General features: G+C 54.5%; 1 protein-coding gene across 1 annotated transcript in view; it reads left to right on the forward strand.

Annotated features, from left to right (window-relative positions):
- Window positions 1–18038, forward strand: part of OTOA (otoancorin) — a 46802-nt gene that overhangs the window by 26863 nt on the left and 1901 nt on the right. Inside the window, exons 19-28 of the mRNA XM_036226186.1 lie at window positions 993–1128; window positions 2107–2297; window positions 3892–3985; window positions 4440–4569; window positions 6999–7186; window positions 8567–8722; window positions 12491–12633; window positions 12855–12991; window positions 13450–13547; window positions 16683–16878. Coding sequence (XP_036082079.1) covers window positions 993–1128; window positions 2107–2297; window positions 3892–3985; window positions 4440–4569; window positions 6999–7186; window positions 8567–8722; window positions 12491–12633; window positions 12855–12991; window positions 13450–13547; window positions 16683–16878 — 1469 coding nt within the window. The remainder of the gene's footprint in view (window positions 1–992; window positions 1129–2106; window positions 2298–3891; window positions 3986–4439; window positions 4570–6998; window positions 7187–8566; window positions 8723–12490; window positions 12634–12854; window positions 12992–13449; window positions 13548–16682; window positions 16879–18038) is intronic.

Genomic DNA, 18038 nt, shown 5'->3' on the forward strand with positions numbered 1-18038 from the left:
TTGGCTACGTGCGCCTAAGCAGCCTTCCTCAACCTTTGTTTCATGATTGCCTTCCTAAGGAGAAACGCTTAATTTCTCCTGAAGAGAGAAATGATAAGGAATAAGGTTTTGTTGGGTTAGAGTCGAGCTTTGGTGGGCCACACATCATCATCATAACTGAGAGATTTTTCGCTCCCTCCCTCCCCCTGAACCGGTTTCTCCCCCTTGGGGGTGCTGAGAATACACAGTTAGGGGTCGGTTCCAGACTGGAGACGATGGACTTGGGAGTTACTTCTCTTACACGCCACGCTCTCCTTCTTGCCTTTCTTTCTCACTGTCTACTTTTTTCTATTTCCTCTCTGTCCCTTTCTTCTAGTTTTTCTTTCCTTTCCCCCTCATCTCTTCTCAGCCAGTCCATCAGTCAGCATACGTTTATGGAAATTCTATTCTGTGATCAGTGCTGCTGGGGCATATGAGGAGAGCTTGATGGGAGGTTTGGTTTCCACCTGTAGGAGAGGAGCATGATGGGAAGTTTGGTTCCCACCTGTAGGAGAGAAGCATGATGGGAGGTTTGGTTTCCCATTTGTAGGAGAAAAGCATGATGGGAAGTTTGGTTCCCACCTGTAGGAGAGAAGCATGATGGGAGGTTTGGTTTCCCATTTGTAGGAGAGGAGCATGATGGGAAGTTTGGTTCCTACCTGTAGGAGAGAAGCATGATGGGAGGTTTGGTTTCCTACCCTTAGGAGAGGAGCATCATGGGAAGTTCGGTTCCCACCTGTAGGATAGGAGCATGATGGGAAGTGTGTTTCTTGCTCTAGGAGAGGAGCATGATGGGAGGTTTGGTTCCTGCCCTTAGGCGAGGAGCTTGGTGGGTGGGAGGTTTGCTGCCTACCCAGAGGCGCCCCAATGTAACTGGGGAAAACATTTAAAGAACACTCCCGTGAGAGGCTCTTGGGGATGCAGACCCTGCTTTCGGGGCGATACGGAGCAGCCGCTGTCTTCCTGCCCTCTAGGGTGCGCTACCTGGCTTCTGTCCCCGCCTCCCAGTGTGTGCCCCTTCTGATCAGCCTGGGGAAGAGTCGCTTGGATGCCTTGGTGTTAGACTCCCACAAAAAGAATGTGGTGCTCAGGAAGGTGCAGCAGTGCCTGGTAAGGAAACTTCCTGGGTGACACTTCCACTGGTGTCCCTCCCCCTCTGTGTATCTGTGGCCATCCTGCGGAGCTCCCAGGGGATCCAGCTGGGACCTCAAGCCTGCGGTGTGACTTGTGGGTCTCAGGCTGGCTCTGAAGCCGCTAGGTGGGACACCCTTGGACACTGGGTCTGGAGACTGTCCCTTCCGGGCCTGAAGGAGGGGTGGCCACTCTGTGGAGTGCAAGGCGCACTGCTCACAGTCTGAGTTCTAGACATGCCTCTGCCAGGCCTGGTTATGCAGCTATGGGTGAGACATGTCCCCTGCCTGAGCCTCGGGTGCCTCATCTGTAACCCAGGTGCGAGAGCAAGTCCCTCGTAGAGTTATCGCGGGCGTGAAGTAGGTAATGTATTGTTTAATGCCGAGGCCCAAAGGGCAGACGGTGTGTGGATCCTGGCCTTGCTACTGCCTGGCGGTTACTTTGTCTTTAAGAAGTGGCTTTTATGAATACTTACCTCTTACAGTTACTTTTACAATGAACGATCAAGACCTGTAAATGCTCAGAACAGTGCTGGGCACATAGTGAGCGCCCAGTGAGCCTTAGCTCTTCTTGTCATTGTGAGAAAGAGCTCCGAGGGCATTCAAGGGCCAGTCAAGCTTGAGGTGCGGTTTTTATTATTGGCGTACTATGATTATAATGGTTGTTGAGCTCCGGGGTCCCCCAGAGCAATGACAATGACAATGACGACAGCCCTCATTTACCAAGTGCTCACCATGTGCCAGGTCTCTGTCCTCACCACTCCCGGGGGGCTCTCTAGAGGCGAGACCAGGCTTCTGTGGGGTAAAATCAGACCCCATGCCATCTCTGCTAGTCCACGGCAGGGCAGGATATTTAGATGCCAGTACTTTGCCGAGGTTTGGGGTCGGGAAGTGTTTTTAAGGGGTCACGATAGTGGGCCCGCTGGGTCTTCTCATCGGCCCTGCTTGTCGGTTTCAGAACGATGCCGTTGCTGACGAGTACACTGTGGACATCGTGGGGAACCTGCTCTGCCGCTTGCCGGCAGCCATCATCCACCACGGAGTGTCCTCAAGGGCCTGGGCCACCGCCCTGCACGGCCTCAGGGGCTGCCCAGACCTCAGCCCCGAGCAGAAGGCCGCGGTGAGGCTCAGGCTCCTGGAGCAAAGCGGGTGAGGACGGGCTGGGCTTGGCGTGGGGGTGGGGCGCGCTGGAGAGGGGGCGCCCAGTCCCGGCTCTCCTGCCCTCAGAACAAGGTTAGATGCTTGCGTTCACTCTCGAAATGGGACCTTCCTTCCGTTGGCCTCGGGACAGTAGCACCGCGATGCAGCCTCCTGTGGTTGTCACCAGCCCATGTGAGCACGCGGAAAGGGAACGAGGTCCAAGAAAGGTGGCCCTTCACCAGGGCAAGGAGGTGGTAGTGGCGTCACTGTTACGAAGTAACAGTAATGACAATGGCGATGTTGCGGACGATCCGGGCGCCACCAGCTCTGGCTGAGCGAGAGCTCCCTGGGCAAGACGGGACTGCTTGTTGCTTGTTTGCTTGTTTGCTTGTTTGTTTGTTTGTTTGCTTGTTCCCCCATGTAGAATTTTCTAAAGTTTGGTCCGATAGTTGAGCAGGGCGAAGCTGTCAGTCAGCGGTTAGACAACAGACATTTCTGGAGACTCCCCCGTGTCTCAGGCACTGCACTGTCCTGTAGCGTTTAAGGGCGTGGACATTGGACCTGAGATGCCTCGGGGTGGCATTTTGTTTCTGCCATCTACTGTCTGTGTGACCCGGGGAAAGCTACTTAATTTTTTTTGCACGTCATTTTCACGTCTGCAGGAATGGGCACAGTAATAGTCCCCACGGCGCTGTGGTGATGATTAACTGAGTCAACGCACAAAAGGTCTTAAGACTGTGCCCCACATAGTGCTGAGTATGTGACAACTGGTCTACCAGGACCGAAGGTGCAGAGGTTAAAAGATGGATGTGGTTCCCGTCCTCACGGAGCTCATAGTCCAGTGGGATAATATTTTTTAATCAAAGAGATGAGCATGTGGGGGGAGCTTTTTGGCCAAGGCTGGTTTGCCTCGATCTGAAGACAAGGCTTATCCCCTGCCAATTGGGCAGATGTCACCAAATATGGTGTGAGGCACGTGTGGTCTCTCTAAGGATGACAGTGGGTTCTGCGTTAGTGCTGTTAGTATTGCCAAGTTCAAGAGGAAATTTCATCTCGCTGTGAGAGAAGATTGTTATGGTACTTTAAAGGAACAAATATATCGCTACCGTTCTGTTGAGGAAGGAAACGCTGTAAAGTAAATGACAGAAATTCAACAATTCAATTCAAGCAAAGAAAGGGGAGTTTATTGAGTGCAGCAATCGAATGGGATGGAAGACTCCGGGGGTGGAATTCAGGCACGGCTGGGTCCAGGAGCTCATGGGACTTCATCAAGAATTCGTTCCTGCCATCTTTCAGCTCTATGTTCCTGGGTGTGGCTTCCTTCTCCCTGGTGATAGGAATGGCCTGCTGTATCTTTTTCCCGGCTAGAGATGCCAGAAAGAAGAGCTTGTTCCTCTAGTAGTTCCATCCAAATTCCGAGGGCCGACTCTGATTGGTCAGCTCGTGTCACATGCCCATCACCTTGGTTGGGGAAGGCGGGACTGGACTGTGTGATTGACAGCCTCTCCAGGTGTGCGGATGGTCTGCTTCCGCGAGAATAGGATGCTGGGGGGCAAGGACGACAGCACGGGGCTTTGACTCATTGCTCGTCATCTCTTCCTAGGCCCCCCCAGAACTGGACAGCTGAGACGATCCAGGACATGGGACCCTTTCTGGCACTTTTCTCGGGAGATGAATTAAGCTCTGTTGCCACAAAGGTACCTTTGTGTTCCACCGTCAGGAGGAGTTTGGAGGGGAGGGGAAGTGTTTTCGGTTATACTCCACTGGGTCTGCTGCCCGTGCGTCCCTCTGGAACCTTCCTCGCTTCCTGGAGGGGCTCGGCCGTCTCCTGCAGAGGCGCGCGGCCTGCGAGCTGTGGGTCGCCCTCTACTGTCTGTGCGCTTTCCCATGCGAGCCATTCGAGGCCTGACGCCCAGCCTGGCCAGCGTGTGTCAGGGACGCGCACTCACGGGCTGTCGTTGACGCTGGGCGTCGTGTCACATGCTTCTTTGGAGAGACCAGGCTGGGGCCCAGATTCGCTGGTGAAGCTGCTGTGACAGGGGCGGAGCCTGCGGCGGTCGGGGTGCTCCCGGCTCCGCCCCGATTTCGACCTGCGTTTCAGGCCTCACTTGTCACCCGTTGCTCCTCTTTCCTCTTCCCTGTGCGACGCAGTTCCCTGACATCCTTCAGCAAACAGCTTCCGAGATGGCCGGGACCTCGCCCCCTCAAGAGTTCCTCTGGGCTGTCTTTGAATCTGTCCGCAACGGCAGCGAGAGGGGGCCCAGCGCTGACCCCAGCCCCGGTGAGTGTTTCTGGGATACCCGAGCCCGGGTCGGGGTGGCTGCGTTTCGATGGAGTCCCTGGCGCCCAGAGACCTCCGTGTGCCTGGGACTGGAGGAGATGTTAGCAAAGCAAATAGAGCGACCGGAATCCACGGGCCGAAGAATCAGCTTCGTAAGCACATCCTGCAGCCGCCAAGGCTCGCAGCGAACCGGGGTCACGGGCATCGGGCATTGCAAACCGGTTGACCGAACGGGCCAGAATGGCCGGGTGTCTCCGCGTGGCAAGCGGGTGCTGGGCAGGCCGCGTGCTGGTGGTGTGACTTCCGGTCGGCTCTTCCACCCCTCCGCACCTCCGGGTTCATCCTCTGATGAGCGAGGATGATAAACGCCCCTCCCCGATTAGGTTATCGCGAGGATTAATGGCTTTAAACCTGTAAACGTGACCGCGACAGCACCTGGTGCATAGGATGCTCCCTAAGCGTTGGGTATTCTTACCTTTATTGTGCGCCTGCTTAGCGCAGACTTGGGCCAGGCAGGAGGGGACAAAGTCAATGAGACCCAGTAACAACTGCAACAGTAATAGTTGACTAAGTGCTTGCTTGCTTTCCTGCGACAAATGATTATTAAGCACGGACGATGTGAACGAAACAGACAGAAACTCCCACCCTCAGAGGGTGCGCTTTTGAATGGGGATGCAGCCAGACGATGAGTTACACACGTCAGGAAAAGACGCATCTGCTCCCCGATAAGGGCCAAGCAGGAAATAAAGCCAGGGGAGGGCTCAGGGGGCGGGACTTGCAAAGGAAGGTTTTGGTTGAAGCCGATGGTGAAGACCCGAGGGATTGTGGGAGTGGGCCCTGTGGATTTGGGGGTTCGTCTTCCAGATGGAAGCAGGTGTGGCCACAGGGGGAGACAAGTTACGCGAGAGGCCAGGGCGGCTGGAGTGGAGCGAGTCACAGGGCCAGTCACGCGGGGCCTTGTAAGGGGACCCTGAGGCCTTCGGCTTTTACCCGGGCAGGGGTGTCAGGGGGACATGGAGCAAAGAAGTGTCACGATCTGGTTCACGTTTGTCGTGGGCGATCATCTCTCCATGGGTTGTCTGGTCCTCACCTCTGTCCCGTGAGGAGGGCACGATGGTTTGTCTTATTTTCTTGACAAAGGAAACAGGTTTAGAGAGAGATTAAGAGATTTGGCTAAAGTCACAGCATTAGTACCTGACGGCTCTTGGATTTGTCCCCACCGCTGCCGGTGGGGTTTGCCGCTAGCTCCCCCTGCCCTCACCGCGAGTTGTCATGTTGCAATGCTCTGACTCCGTGCCCGTGGGTGCCTGCAAGCCTTCCCAGCCCCAGCGGGGACACTCTGCGGCAGTGCGTAGTCACAGGCTTCTTTGGTTGGTTCCGGGCATTAATTACTGTCGTGCTCATAGTAGTGAACGGATTCGCAGAGTTCCTACTTGGTTTCATTGTGGCTAACCCGTGAGAACGGGTTGACTCCTCTAACAAATATTTGCTGAACCCCAAGACGGAGTTCCCGCCGCCTCATTCGGGTCCTCTGACTCCGCCGTCAGATCGTGTAGAAGCGAGGCGTCCGGGGGGATGGGTCTTCCGTCCCCTCCGAGTGGGTTATGATGGCGACATTTGAGGACCTCACATGGCACCCTCGACCAGGTCCGGTTTCACCTCTTGCTTGGAGTCTCGTGAATTGGCACTGGGGACTGAGTGAGAAGCGGGTGGCCACAGGGCTCGGGACATGCCCCGGGCGGGGGTGGCGCTGGTGAGCACGTCAGCACCAGGGGCGTCCAGGGTCCCTTGTAAGACAGGGAGCCTCGGGTTGCCTCCCTTTCCCAGGGAACAAGGGGCAGGCGCGCTTCCTCTCTCCTGGGGCGCGAAGGCCGAGCCACCCCCTCCCTCCTCCGTGGTTTTTATGGGGGGCACACCTTCCGCCCCGCTTCCCACTCTTAGGGGCGCTCCTTCCGCGTTATTCTGGAACCCTTAACTCTGGGTCGCAGCCTCCAATGCACAGGGCAGCGGCGGCAGGTTGCATACGCGGTAAGAAGGCTGACAGGTGCTGAGCGCTTACTGTGGACCCGGCACGGTTCTGGGCGCTCCACGTGATAACACAGTCCTCACGAGAAGTCTCCGAGGTCATTGTGTCCTCCTCTTACGGACGAGGGGACCGAGGCGCAGAGGGGCTAAGTGGCCAGCATTCTCACCACCCGCTCCTGCTGCGTTTGCAGTCCAGCCGTGATTGTGTGCACGTGGCCGTGGGAAGAGCCGGCATTTGCCACGTGTTGGTTAACAGATAATCAGCAGACTTGGCGGAGTGGGATTCAACCTGGGCCCCGGGTCCCCACTCTCGCTGACAAACGCGGTGGAGAATCCTCATCCCAGTGACAAGACAGACCCCAGCCCCCTGAGATTTCCTCCCTCTGCTCCTCCCCGTTCTTCAGGTTGCCTGGGAGTCGGGGCGCCCTCTTCCGATGACATCTTCAGGTTGGCGGAAGCCAACGCCTGCTGGGCCCCCGAGGCCCTGCTCTGCATGGGGGAGGACGTCTTCCTCAGGAATGTGGAGCTTTTGGGGGCCGTCAGGGGGTTCGGCCCGCCTCAGCTGACCGCCTTGAAGGAGAAGGCTGTGCAGGTAAAGCCCACCTGCGCGAGGAAGCGCTCACTCAACGCAGGAAACCCCGGCGCGTGCGCGCACAGCGCGCCCCCTGCTGGAGGCGTCCTCACCTGCGTTTTCGTGCTGGCGTTTCCAGGCGCCCCCAACAGCACAGGGCGCTGGCGGAGATCGGGGCGGCCTGTGTCTGGGCATCTCAGGGACGCTGGGCAAATCAAATCCTGTGAGAATTCCTGCGGGACGGCGTCTAGGAGTTGTGCCTTTTCTCTCTCCGCCCCGAGGCCCCCAGCTGCTGCTTGCAGCAGGTTTTCCCAGGGTCGGTTGCGATTTGTCCGAAAACGTAGCCTGAAGGAATGAAAAGAGGAATGGAAGCGGTTTGCCATCTTTATAAAGGAGACTTCGAGGGGCTTGTTTTAGCTCTGAGGGTAGTGGTGGAGTGTACAGTTACCCTGGTGGGTTGAGGCATTAAATTTCTTAAAATTATGTGTGTCACTATGGTTTATATTGAAGTAATCCAAGTTTATCATAGAAACGTCACAAAATAATAAAGGAGAAAACCGGTCATATTCTTTTGCCCAGAGATAATCATTGTTAATATTTTGGTATGTTTGCCCGAAACTTCTCAGGCTTCTGCATATGCGTGTAAAATATATTTCGTACATGGAGTTCATGTAGACTCATGTATATGTGAACAAAAAGTAATGTCATACTTACCTACTCTTCAATAACTTCTGCCCACGCCCAGCAGTATACAATGCATATTTTTCATATCGGAAATATAAATCTGTATCTGTATTTAAAATAACTATATAATATTTCATTTTATGGCTAATGTTTATTTAGCTAATTAGACTTTTAGATTGTTTGTATTTTTTTAATGCCTCGAGGTACATATACATATTTATTCCTTTGAGTACTTGCCTCCTTATTAGACAAAACTCTCAGAGGTGGAATTTTGGGGTCAAAGAGCACAACTATTTAAAAGCTTTTGTTACGTGTAGCCAGATTCCCCCCTAAAGAGCCTGTGCTGATCTATATCCTTGTCATTGACAGATGAGGGGGTCCTTTAGCCCGTATCTTTCCAACACCGTAAACGGTCATTCTTTTTGGTCCCTATCACTATCATCAGCCAACGCGGTATTCTTTGATTGTCATTAATACACATTACTTTAACTATGGCTGAGACAGAGCTTTTCCTCATGTGTTTATTTCTTCTTTTGTGGATTTTCTGTTCATGTCCTGTGTCTCTCTTCTTTAAAGAAAAAGTGGTCCTCTTTTTCTTATTGACTTGCAAGAACTTTATATATGAAAGAGATTTGCCCTATGTCTGTTTTGAATAACTGTTTGTAGCGATCGGCCTAATCTAGCTTTTTTTTTTTTTTTTTTTGTTCCCACCTGAAGGTTTGGGACGCGCCTTCTCACTGGAGAGAACACCACATCCTCTCACTGGGCCGCATCGCACTGGCTTTTAATGAGCGCGAGCTGGGGCAGCTGGGGCTCAGCGCCATCGACACCGTGGCCTCCCTGAGCCAGCAGACAGAGTGGACCCCGGGCCAGGTAGGTCAATGCTGCCGGATCTTTTAACTATCTCATCGTCCCTGTCATTTCTGAGTCTATTCCTACTGACTAATTTTTCTCCTAGTTACGGGTCGCATTTACTTACATGCTGATGGGCCTTGTGGCTTTTCCACGTCTGATCGCTCGATCTAGTTGTAAGCCTTCGTTTCGGCATATGTTTAAATTATCTTTAAATCAGTCTGACCCCTTCAAGCTTCCTTTGAGCTTGATTAGGGCGAGTCTGGAGTGACCTTTACTCTGTGGGTAATTCATCGCCCTTACTGAGAAGTGGTTCTCCCGAGGACGTGACCTAATGATGGTTTGTGTGTTTCAAGACCTCTATTGTCTGGCTGGTGGGAATGGGACCTCTGTCCAGGTCCACATGGGCTCCAGGAATTGTCCCACCTACAGCCTTCTGATGTCACCTGCCAATCTGGTATTTACGTGGAGTTTTGCTTCCTGTGTGTGTGGGTCAGTGCTCAGCCGGACTCGAGAAAATGTCTCTGCAGATTTTGCCCAGAGCTCTCTGTCTGTGCAATTTCTTCCTCTCTGGCACTTTCCACAAATCATAGGTGCCCTGGCCTCGCTAAACCCAGATCTCTGTGTCCTCGACTCGGCCAGACCCCTGGGCTCGTTCAGGCCCCCTTTCCTGCTTCACGTCCTGGAAACTGATTAGCTTTCCTTTTAACAGTGTTACAGTCCTGTGCTCCTTGTTGTCCAGTGTCTGAATATAGTTATTCCACAAAATTTGAACCAATTAAAGCTTTCTCGTTGCTTACGGTGGGCGGGTGATCCCTGCGTCAACTGCTCCTTCGTGGGCCAAAGAAGAAGTTCTCCCCAAGATTTGTTTCAGCTGAGAGGGAGGTTAGACAGGGTCTCGTAACTCCGAGTGGCACCATTCAAATAGATCACGGTGCGAATTGTGCCCCTGGAGGTCCTGGCTGTGTGGCCTCGAGGAGTTAGGACACATAAAACACTCACCACTCACCGTGGCCTGGTACGTAGCATTCAATGCAAATTAGTCATTTTTGCGGTCTCCGTCACCCCCCTCCTCCCCCCTCCTCTTTCTGGTAGTTGAATTTCTGCCTCGTGTGCCGGATGAGAAGGCTGGACAGTCATCTGTGGTCCCTTCCACTCTGACTTTCTGTAGTGACTCTCAAGCTGGTTGCGATTGGTTTGAAGGGTGCCACGTGACACTTCCAGTATGAAAACTGTCGTATTCGCAGTGTAGGAGAAAACAGAAAAATATACCCGAATGAGAAGCTAGAGCATCTCCTCCCTTTCTCACCAGGTTTAATGCCCACGGAGGCAGTGGGATTTGCCAGTATGTTTGGAGAGGGTGTGAAAATCCAAATTTGCATCTGTCATTCAGCGTTCGGAACCCATCAGACCCTTAGGCACACGTTTCCAGGTTAATAGTCCAAGGTGGTGGGACCACGTTAACAGATAGTTCAGCTTAAAAAGCAACCTAAGGAAAAAGAACCTGTTTTTGAGGCTGGCGGGATGAACAGAGATTGAAATCGTACAGCCATTCATTTTTCAGTGGTTAACGTTGCCTAAAAGTGCTAGGATTAATGGTCTTGGAACCATCACAGAGACATCGGGCCAGCCGTTCACGTAAGTGTAGTCTGGCTTATTACCTGGCAGGCTGAGCTCGCGTGCTCCGGGTTCTAGTGGGAAGGGCAATTTCGTACTGTGCCTTCAAAGTGACTTTGTTTGGATTGTAGTTCTGTGCTTCCGTTTTCTGGCGGGCATACCTGAGCTCTGGGAAGCACATACTGCTGGGAGTCGACTAGCTAAAACTGATTGGGAAGGCTGAATGGAAAAAGTTCAAAAGCTGACTCGAATTTCCATCTTTTCTCCAAACCCCAGCATCTTCACCACCTAAGAGTACAGGCTAGAACCAATGTGTGCGAGCTGTTTAACCTCGGCATCGTTTCTTAACCTCTCTGTGCCTCGGTTTCCGCATCCGCGACATCGGGACAGTAGTAACACTTGCGGGGTAGTTGCAGGGGTTCGACGAGAGGGTCCGTGCAGGGTGCCGGCACATGGCGAACACTCAGCAAGTGCTATTAGCTGTCGTCATTCCGGATGCGTGTTCTGATTCCTCGCCATCGGCATCGTTGGAGACATCGAAGTCTGAGTGCGGTTTACCGACGTCGCCCCGTAGAACCCGTGAGCCTTGTCATCATTGAAGGTGACTTCCCAAGACACCGACCAGTCTGGTTTGCAGAAACATGGGAGGACTCCCCAAAGCCAGCCCCTCATGTGAAGGTGACAATCGGATGCCCTGTCAAAGGAGTGTGTATCGCCTACGACTTCTGTAGATCAGTCACTCAGCTGTTCATTCGTTCATTCATTCATTCCTTCATTCGTTCATTCATTCGTTCATTCATAAAGTACTTGTTGACTCTCTATCATGTGCCAGGCATTATGCCAGGTGCTGGGGACATTATAGTGAACTAACGGGGCACGGTGTGTGTCCCTGGGGATACGGACAAAAAAAAAAAAGAGCGATCGAGGTGAAAAAAGTTTGCAGAGAATGGACAAGGTGCTGGCGGAAGTCATGGGGCGGGAGACCGCTCGAGAAGGGGGAACCCGGGCAGTCCCGTCTGGAGAGGGGGCCTTTTGACAGACCCGAGGGATGGGGAGGTGACAGCCCTGTGGAAAGCCATTGCAGCAGTTCACGGTCTTTGCCAAACACCGTGATGGTCCTTATCGCGTGATGGGGATGGACTGCTTTTAAAGGAGGATGGGACATTCACTGTGTCCCTGTCCCCCTCACGCCCCTTCAGGAGGCGTTCATTCCTGGATGTCTGCTCCCCGTCTTTGCCTCGTGAGAGCCTGTCCTCTTGTAATCTCTTGCACCTGTCCCCGTGAGCACTGGGGGATCCAGACATCATTATACAGCTGATCTCCAGGGGATTGACTTGGATCCCTCCTCAGGTCCGACATAAGTAGGCCAAATATATCAGGGTTCATTTCGTTACAAGTGGCAGAAAACCCAAGTCAAAGTGGCCCGAGCAAGAAAAGGAATCATAGAAAAGTTCAGATGTGGAGTTCAGGGATGGCTGGATCCAGGGGCTTCCACACTGTGGTCAGGAATCTGTCTCCCCATTTTGTGGCCCTGCCTTCCTTTGCATTGGCTTCGTTCCGAGACAGGCTCTTTCCACGTGGTGAGTTCTGGCACATGCGGGTGTTTATCCTTCCCAGGTCCAGTCCGGAGGAATCGTTCCGGCCGTAGTCCTGATGGGTTGTGACTGGATCACACGCCCGATCTAGAGCAATCGCTGAAGCCAGGCTATGAGATGACAGGTCAGGACCGGGCCATAGACTCCCGCTTGGAACTCGGAATGCTGTCCAGGAGAGTCGTGGACAGTGGTGGCCACAGTATGAGCATTTCAGGGACTCCCCGCATCGGCCCTCTCAAACCTAAGATTTGGATCCTGGTGCAGAAGAACTTAGACGCCCCGCCTGTCAGAAGTTCATGAGCGGCTGAAGGGAGTAAGCAAGAGACACAGACACAGCTCCTTCAGTGCTCGTGAGGCTGCGAGAGCGTCATTGCCCGAAGACGCCGCCACGGGCCAGGGCACGGACTCAGCGGGCGAGGCGCCCATGGGAGGCCAGCCGGGATGCAGTGGCTGCGAGGGTTTGCTGCGTCCGGACAAGTGGGGTGGAGGGTCAGACAGGAGGCTGCTGCGCATTATCCCCTGAGGCCTCGGGGTCTGGCCTGGAGAGTTCACCTCCGACCCTTCCTCATTCTTACAGGCGAAGTCCATCCTACGAGGATTCCTGGAGGATTCGGGCTCCCGCATCCAGGATCTGAAGAGTTTCCACTTAGTAGGACTCGGAGCAACCCTGTGTGCCATGAACGCCACGGAAATCTCACTTATAAGGGTCTCAGAATTCAGGTAACCCAAACACTAGCGTGCACAATGACAAAGGGTTGACCGATGGGTCATTCATTCAGCGAGATCCTCTCCTCTTCTGGATGGTAGGCTGCCTTTCTGGGCTGACGAAGAGAGTGGGGTTCTCTGGGCCTTGCGTTGAAGCCGAGTGTACCCACCTTGCACACCCCTTTTTTGGCTGGTGAGTCTTCCAGAATCACACAATATCCTTCCTTCTTGCCTAGGGCGGTGGTGGCCAGAATCGGGACTCTGGTCTGTAGCACCGACGTCTTAGCTGAGTTTAAGAAGAAGGCAGAGGCTGTGTTTGGGAATCCCGCCGAGTGGTCCAGCTCTGTCTTGCAGGAGCTCGGAACCATCGCAGGTAAGAGGCACCTGGGGCATGCCTTTCCATCCTTAAACCTGGGAAAAGAAAAATAAATAAAAGAGCCTTTGGCCACATGTGGCAAGCATCTGTGGGGCTCCAGCAGAACCCTGATTTCAGCTGTGGAGCTGCAGACGGCGGGGCCCGCTAATCTGCTTTTAGAACACGGTCTCCTGGTGCTTATGTACACACTGACGTGGTTTGGAATGTGGGGGCTGGGCTCCCAAACAGGTTTCTGCACCATCTGGAGACCGATCAGGGCTACCGTGACCCACATTTTTTCTTCTTTTTTTCCTGAGTAGTTACAGAACTTGATTCCCAGGGTGATTTTTGGGCCTTTTCCTAAGGAACGAGGCGTGCTCGAGTCACCCAGGCTGGGCGTCATGCGGCACCGTTAATGCGACACGCAGAGCCTCTCTGGCCTGAACTAAACCCTCCCAATTCCTTTTGGTCCCCAGCCGGATTAACTAAGGAAGAGCTTCGAATGCTCGACAAAGATTTGATGCCGTATTTCCAGCCATCAGCCATCAGGTGCCTTCCGGACGAGATATTCAAAGTAGGTTTTCGGTTCCTCGCAGAACGGGAGCTTGACCCAATTTGAGATCATGGGGGGCTGGGGGAGTTGGGGGGGAAGCAGGCAACAGGCCTCGGATCCTCAAGGCTTGAGCCAGGCTTCGGCTGACAGGGACAGAAGCAAGCTGTACGCCAACGATGGATGTGTCGCAAGATAATTTTAGGTTTTTTTTTAAGTTTTTTTCCTTAAAAAATTTAATTGTATTAACATTCATGGTTGCCTTCCCTTCATCGCATGTGGCACTGGTTTTCTATATATAGTGTTACGACGGGTTTATATTCCCTTATCCCAGACCCTCGGGATAGATGTATTTCAGGATTCAGAATTTTCTGGGTTTTAGAAAGATCACACTGTGGATTTACAGCATGTGACTTAACACCTTCAGCGGTGTCTGGAGAAGCACGGTGTAAGCATAGACATTAATATTCTTGTGAAGAAATCGGTGACAAGTCATACTAATTGAATCAGAGACTGTAAATGGCCTCATGTCAATTCAGGTCAGGTTTTGCTGGTAAATACGTTTATCTTAAACTTTAGAAAAGCGTTTTGCTCTTTAGACCTTTGGGGGGCTTCAGACTTGCCAATGAGGGATTGTGGACCTGGATAACATTGCCTTCTAAAATACATTCTGGCAAGAACATTTGCATTGACTCAAGGAAAAGTATGAAGAAAGCCACACTAGGACAGGTGAGGAGCTGCTGTGGGAGAAACTGAGAGGTTGGGGTTGGACCACCTGAAGTTGGGGAGGCAGGGTACCCAGGGAGAGGTCCTTGCTTCCCATCTGCGTGCGAGCTCTGCAGAGCATTTAATGGGGACAGTCTGCTCTGATGGGGAGTGACCCTGGTGGTCTGGTGTGTTGGGTAAGTTGGGGACATGTTTTTGTCCACCGCGACTGGACAAGACACACAAATGAGGCTAGACAAACCCCCACGATGGAGCATCAAGACACGGAGCAAACCCTGAACCCCGTCAGCACCCTGGACAGCTCCCCACACGGAGAAGGAGCAACGGCTGTTTGGGGCTGTTTGGGGGGCGGATAAAGAGTCAGGGCCAGTGAGCTGACCCTCTAGGGGGTCCCAGGTGCTGGCCTGTTGCTGGACACTTTCTTCTGGTCTTATGTGGAGTGCAGTTGGTGGCTGCTTCCTTGCTCAGGTAGTTATCCATTGCATAAATTCTAGCAGACCTCCTACACTGTGGTGGGCTGCAGGCCGGAGGAACGGGGGAGGCGGGGCTCAGTGCCCTCAGAGGGCTGGGAATCAGGGAGCCTGTCTGGGTGGGGGCGCCGCTTCTCTGCTCTGGCATATTAATGCCGTGCGACGACGTGGGCCCAGGGTTAGTAGGTCTTCTCCCCGCTGCCCCTTTTTCTTTCCTTTCTTTCTTTTAAGAAGTCAGGCATCTGCATTTTCGCTGTGAAATCTCCTGATAATTAAATGTTGGCAACCACTTCGAATTTGTTTTTTAAAACAGTGTAGCAGGCCTGGAGATTCAATCTGGCCTGTGGGTGGTGAGTCAGCAACATTGGAAAAATAGATAATTTTTATAATACAGACTCTGTTAATGGTGGATGTAAGCTGTAAGCCAGGAGAGCACCTACGCTCTCTCTCTCGCTCTCTCTCTCGCTCTCTCTCTCGCGCGCTCTCTCTCTTTCTCTCTCTTGCTCTCTCTCTCTCTCTTGCTCGCCCTCTTGCTCTCTCTCTCCCTGTGTGTGTGTGTGTGTGTGTATGGTGACGGGAAGGAGGTGGACCTCACACCACAGGGTAGCAGGGCAGGTAGGGAAGAACAGTGTTCCGGGCAGGAGGAGGGGCATGGCAGAGGTGCTGCCTCTGGGGGCTGCTGTCGCGGGTGGTCATTGTGGAGGTGAAGGGTGGGGAGATGGCCAGAGAAGTGGGCCCGGCCGAGAGCTTGAAGCACCCCACCACACACACATTCAGGAGCCTGAGCTGCATCCTGGAGGTGGGGGCAGGGAAGGGTTCTGAGCAAGGGAGGACGGGTCCTACGAAAGCATCTCCCTGGACAGAAAGACGAGGGTGAGGGAGGAGGGAAAGGATGAGGAAGCATGACTCCCTTTCTTAGAGTCTTTGGGGTTCTTAGAAAACAAGCAAGCAGGATGACCATAGACCCCCTCTGCAAATGCAGATCCTGCCGCCCCTTGGCGCTGCAGACCCAGTGGGACCAGGCGCTAAGTCCCCTGAGCTGGAGTGACTTCAGAAAACCTCTTGTCCAGGGTCCTCAAAGTGCCCACGGCGGCGTCACCCACTTCCAGCGTCCGCGGCAGACGCCCTTGATAAACCCCGCGTTCTCCCTCCTCCGCCGCTCACAGGCCGCGGCCCCGCGGTGTTGGCGTCAGAGTCCGCGCAGGAGAGTTGTCTGTGCTGTGCACGACTAGCCTCCCGGCCCAGAGGGGCTGTGACCTACCTGCCCAAGGCCACGCAGCTCGCAGGCGGCAGAGCTGGGACACAGATTCGGGTCTGCGGCCTTCGAGGTTTTCCCCTACACATTGGTGGTCCTGGGGTGGGGGTGGGGGTGGGACTGGAGCTTTGGGGAGGGACCTGGCATGGCCTTAAATGACATTAAGTCACAGTGAGCAAGTCATAGTTTGCTTTCTCTTCCTTCCTCTCTCCCTTCCTTCCTTCCTTCCTTCCTTCCTTCCTTCCTTCCTTCCTTCCTCCCTTCCTAATTTCTTTCTTTCTATTATGCCTCCTTTTCAACTCTCCTCAGATACCAATTATTCCAAGGAGGAAGCCTCGGCCGGGAGCTAAGATGTCCTTAACACCCTCTGTAACACTTTTTAAGTCCCCTCTATTTTTAAGGTCTCGGGTTCAGACGTTGTTGGCTTGCAAATCTATCTAGAATTCTGCAATGCTGTTTTTATTTCTTTTGGCTTATATTTAATGATTGGTTATGGCAAGTGAGTCTGGTTTTCCATTTTTGGAAATTTCCGTTTGAAAAGCAAATTGATTTTGGGAGCGGAGTGATGCGATTTTAAGGGAGACCCTTAAGAGGAGACAGGTGGTACATGAGTATGGCAAAGTCGTGCGGCCCCAGGGCAGCCGGCCGAGGTTTGGGGAGCCCGCGGAGCGGCCCCCCTGAGGGTGCTGACCCCTTTCCCCGCTGCAGGAGCTGTCGGCGGAGCAGATCGCCGCCCTGGGCCCGGAGAACGCCGCGGCGGTGACCCCAGCCCAGCGCCGGCAGCTCGGCGTGTGGCAGTTGCAAAGCCTCCAGCGGGCGCTAGATGGCGACAAGCCCCGCGCCTGGCAGGACGCAGCGCTGAGCGCGCGACCCCCGCGGACGCCCTTGGCGCGGGCTCCGCCAGGTGAGCCGGGCGGCCCCGCCCCGCGAGCCCCCCAGCCCGCGAGGCCCCGCCCCGATGCTCCGCCCCAGCTAGGCCCCGCCCCCCGCGAGGCCCCGCCCCTGCCCGGGCCCTCCCGCCCCGCCCTGGGTCCCGCCCGCTGGGCGGCTCTTGACCCTGATGCGAGATCCCACCTTCAGAGAAAAATCCAACATCTTTACCAAACGTATGCAAATGACTGTCACCTCTGGCTGCACTTGAAAGCCCCCCGGGGAGGGGGAGCTCTTAAAAGCCGGTGGTGGGGTGGACCCCCCGGAACCCCTCGAATCAGCCCCGGTTCGCCTGACCCCGCCCGGCCATGCAGTCTTAGTTACCCGGTCCCAGCACCACGTGTGGGGCGCCCGCCCCGTGCCAGCCCCGCGCAGGGGCTGCGATTCCTGGGGAGTGAGCAGGACAATTTCACGGCTCCTGGGGAGTGAGCAGGATGATTTCACGTCTGTAAGGCCAGCGGAGGAAGGAAGGAAGCGAGGGAGGTGACGGTGACCACGGGCTGAGCAGAGACAGGCCGTGCGGGCGGGTGGGCGGGCGGCCTGGCCCGCCTTTCCCGCCTTGCCTCCCTCGCCCCGCTCCTTCCCGCTCACGCTCCCCCTTCGCCGTGACTCCTGCAATCCGTGAGCACCATCTCTGGACTAACACGTGGGGGACAGTTGTGAACAAGTCCCGGGTCCTCACTGAGCGTGGGGGCCGCGGGGGGCGGGGCACGTGCTGACAGGTGCTGGTGACGGCCCAGGCAGGTGCTGGTGACGGTGACGGCCCAGGCACCGAGGGAACACGCAGGAGAGGCAGCGAGCCGACCTAGGCTTGTGGGGAGCCCGCTTGTGGGGAGCCTGTGTGGCCAGGGAGACCTCCTCAGGACAGTGATGTCTAGGGGTCCACCTGGGCTGGGGAGAAGATGGGCTCAGAGGTGGGGGGTGGCCCAGGGACGGGGAACTGCATGAGCAGGTCCCAGGGAGCCCCCCGAGAGAACTTGGCATTGAACCAAAACCTCCAGTCCCTTTCCGACTTCTCCTGGGGCTGGTGATTGGGGGGCGGGGGGCAGGCGGGGTTCCTGCCACAAGTGGCCAGAGGTGGCACTTGCAGCTGGAGCTGTGTCCGATGTATTGTCATTTTAAAATTCTTTATTG

Source organism: Rousettus aegyptiacus, unplaced genomic scaffold (assembly GCF_014176215.1).
Source record: "Rousettus aegyptiacus isolate mRouAeg1 unplaced genomic scaffold, mRouAeg1.p scaffold_m13_p_8, whole genome shotgun sequence".
NCBI classification, from domain to species: Eukaryota; Metazoa; Chordata; class Mammalia; order Chiroptera; family Pteropodidae; genus Rousettus; species Rousettus aegyptiacus.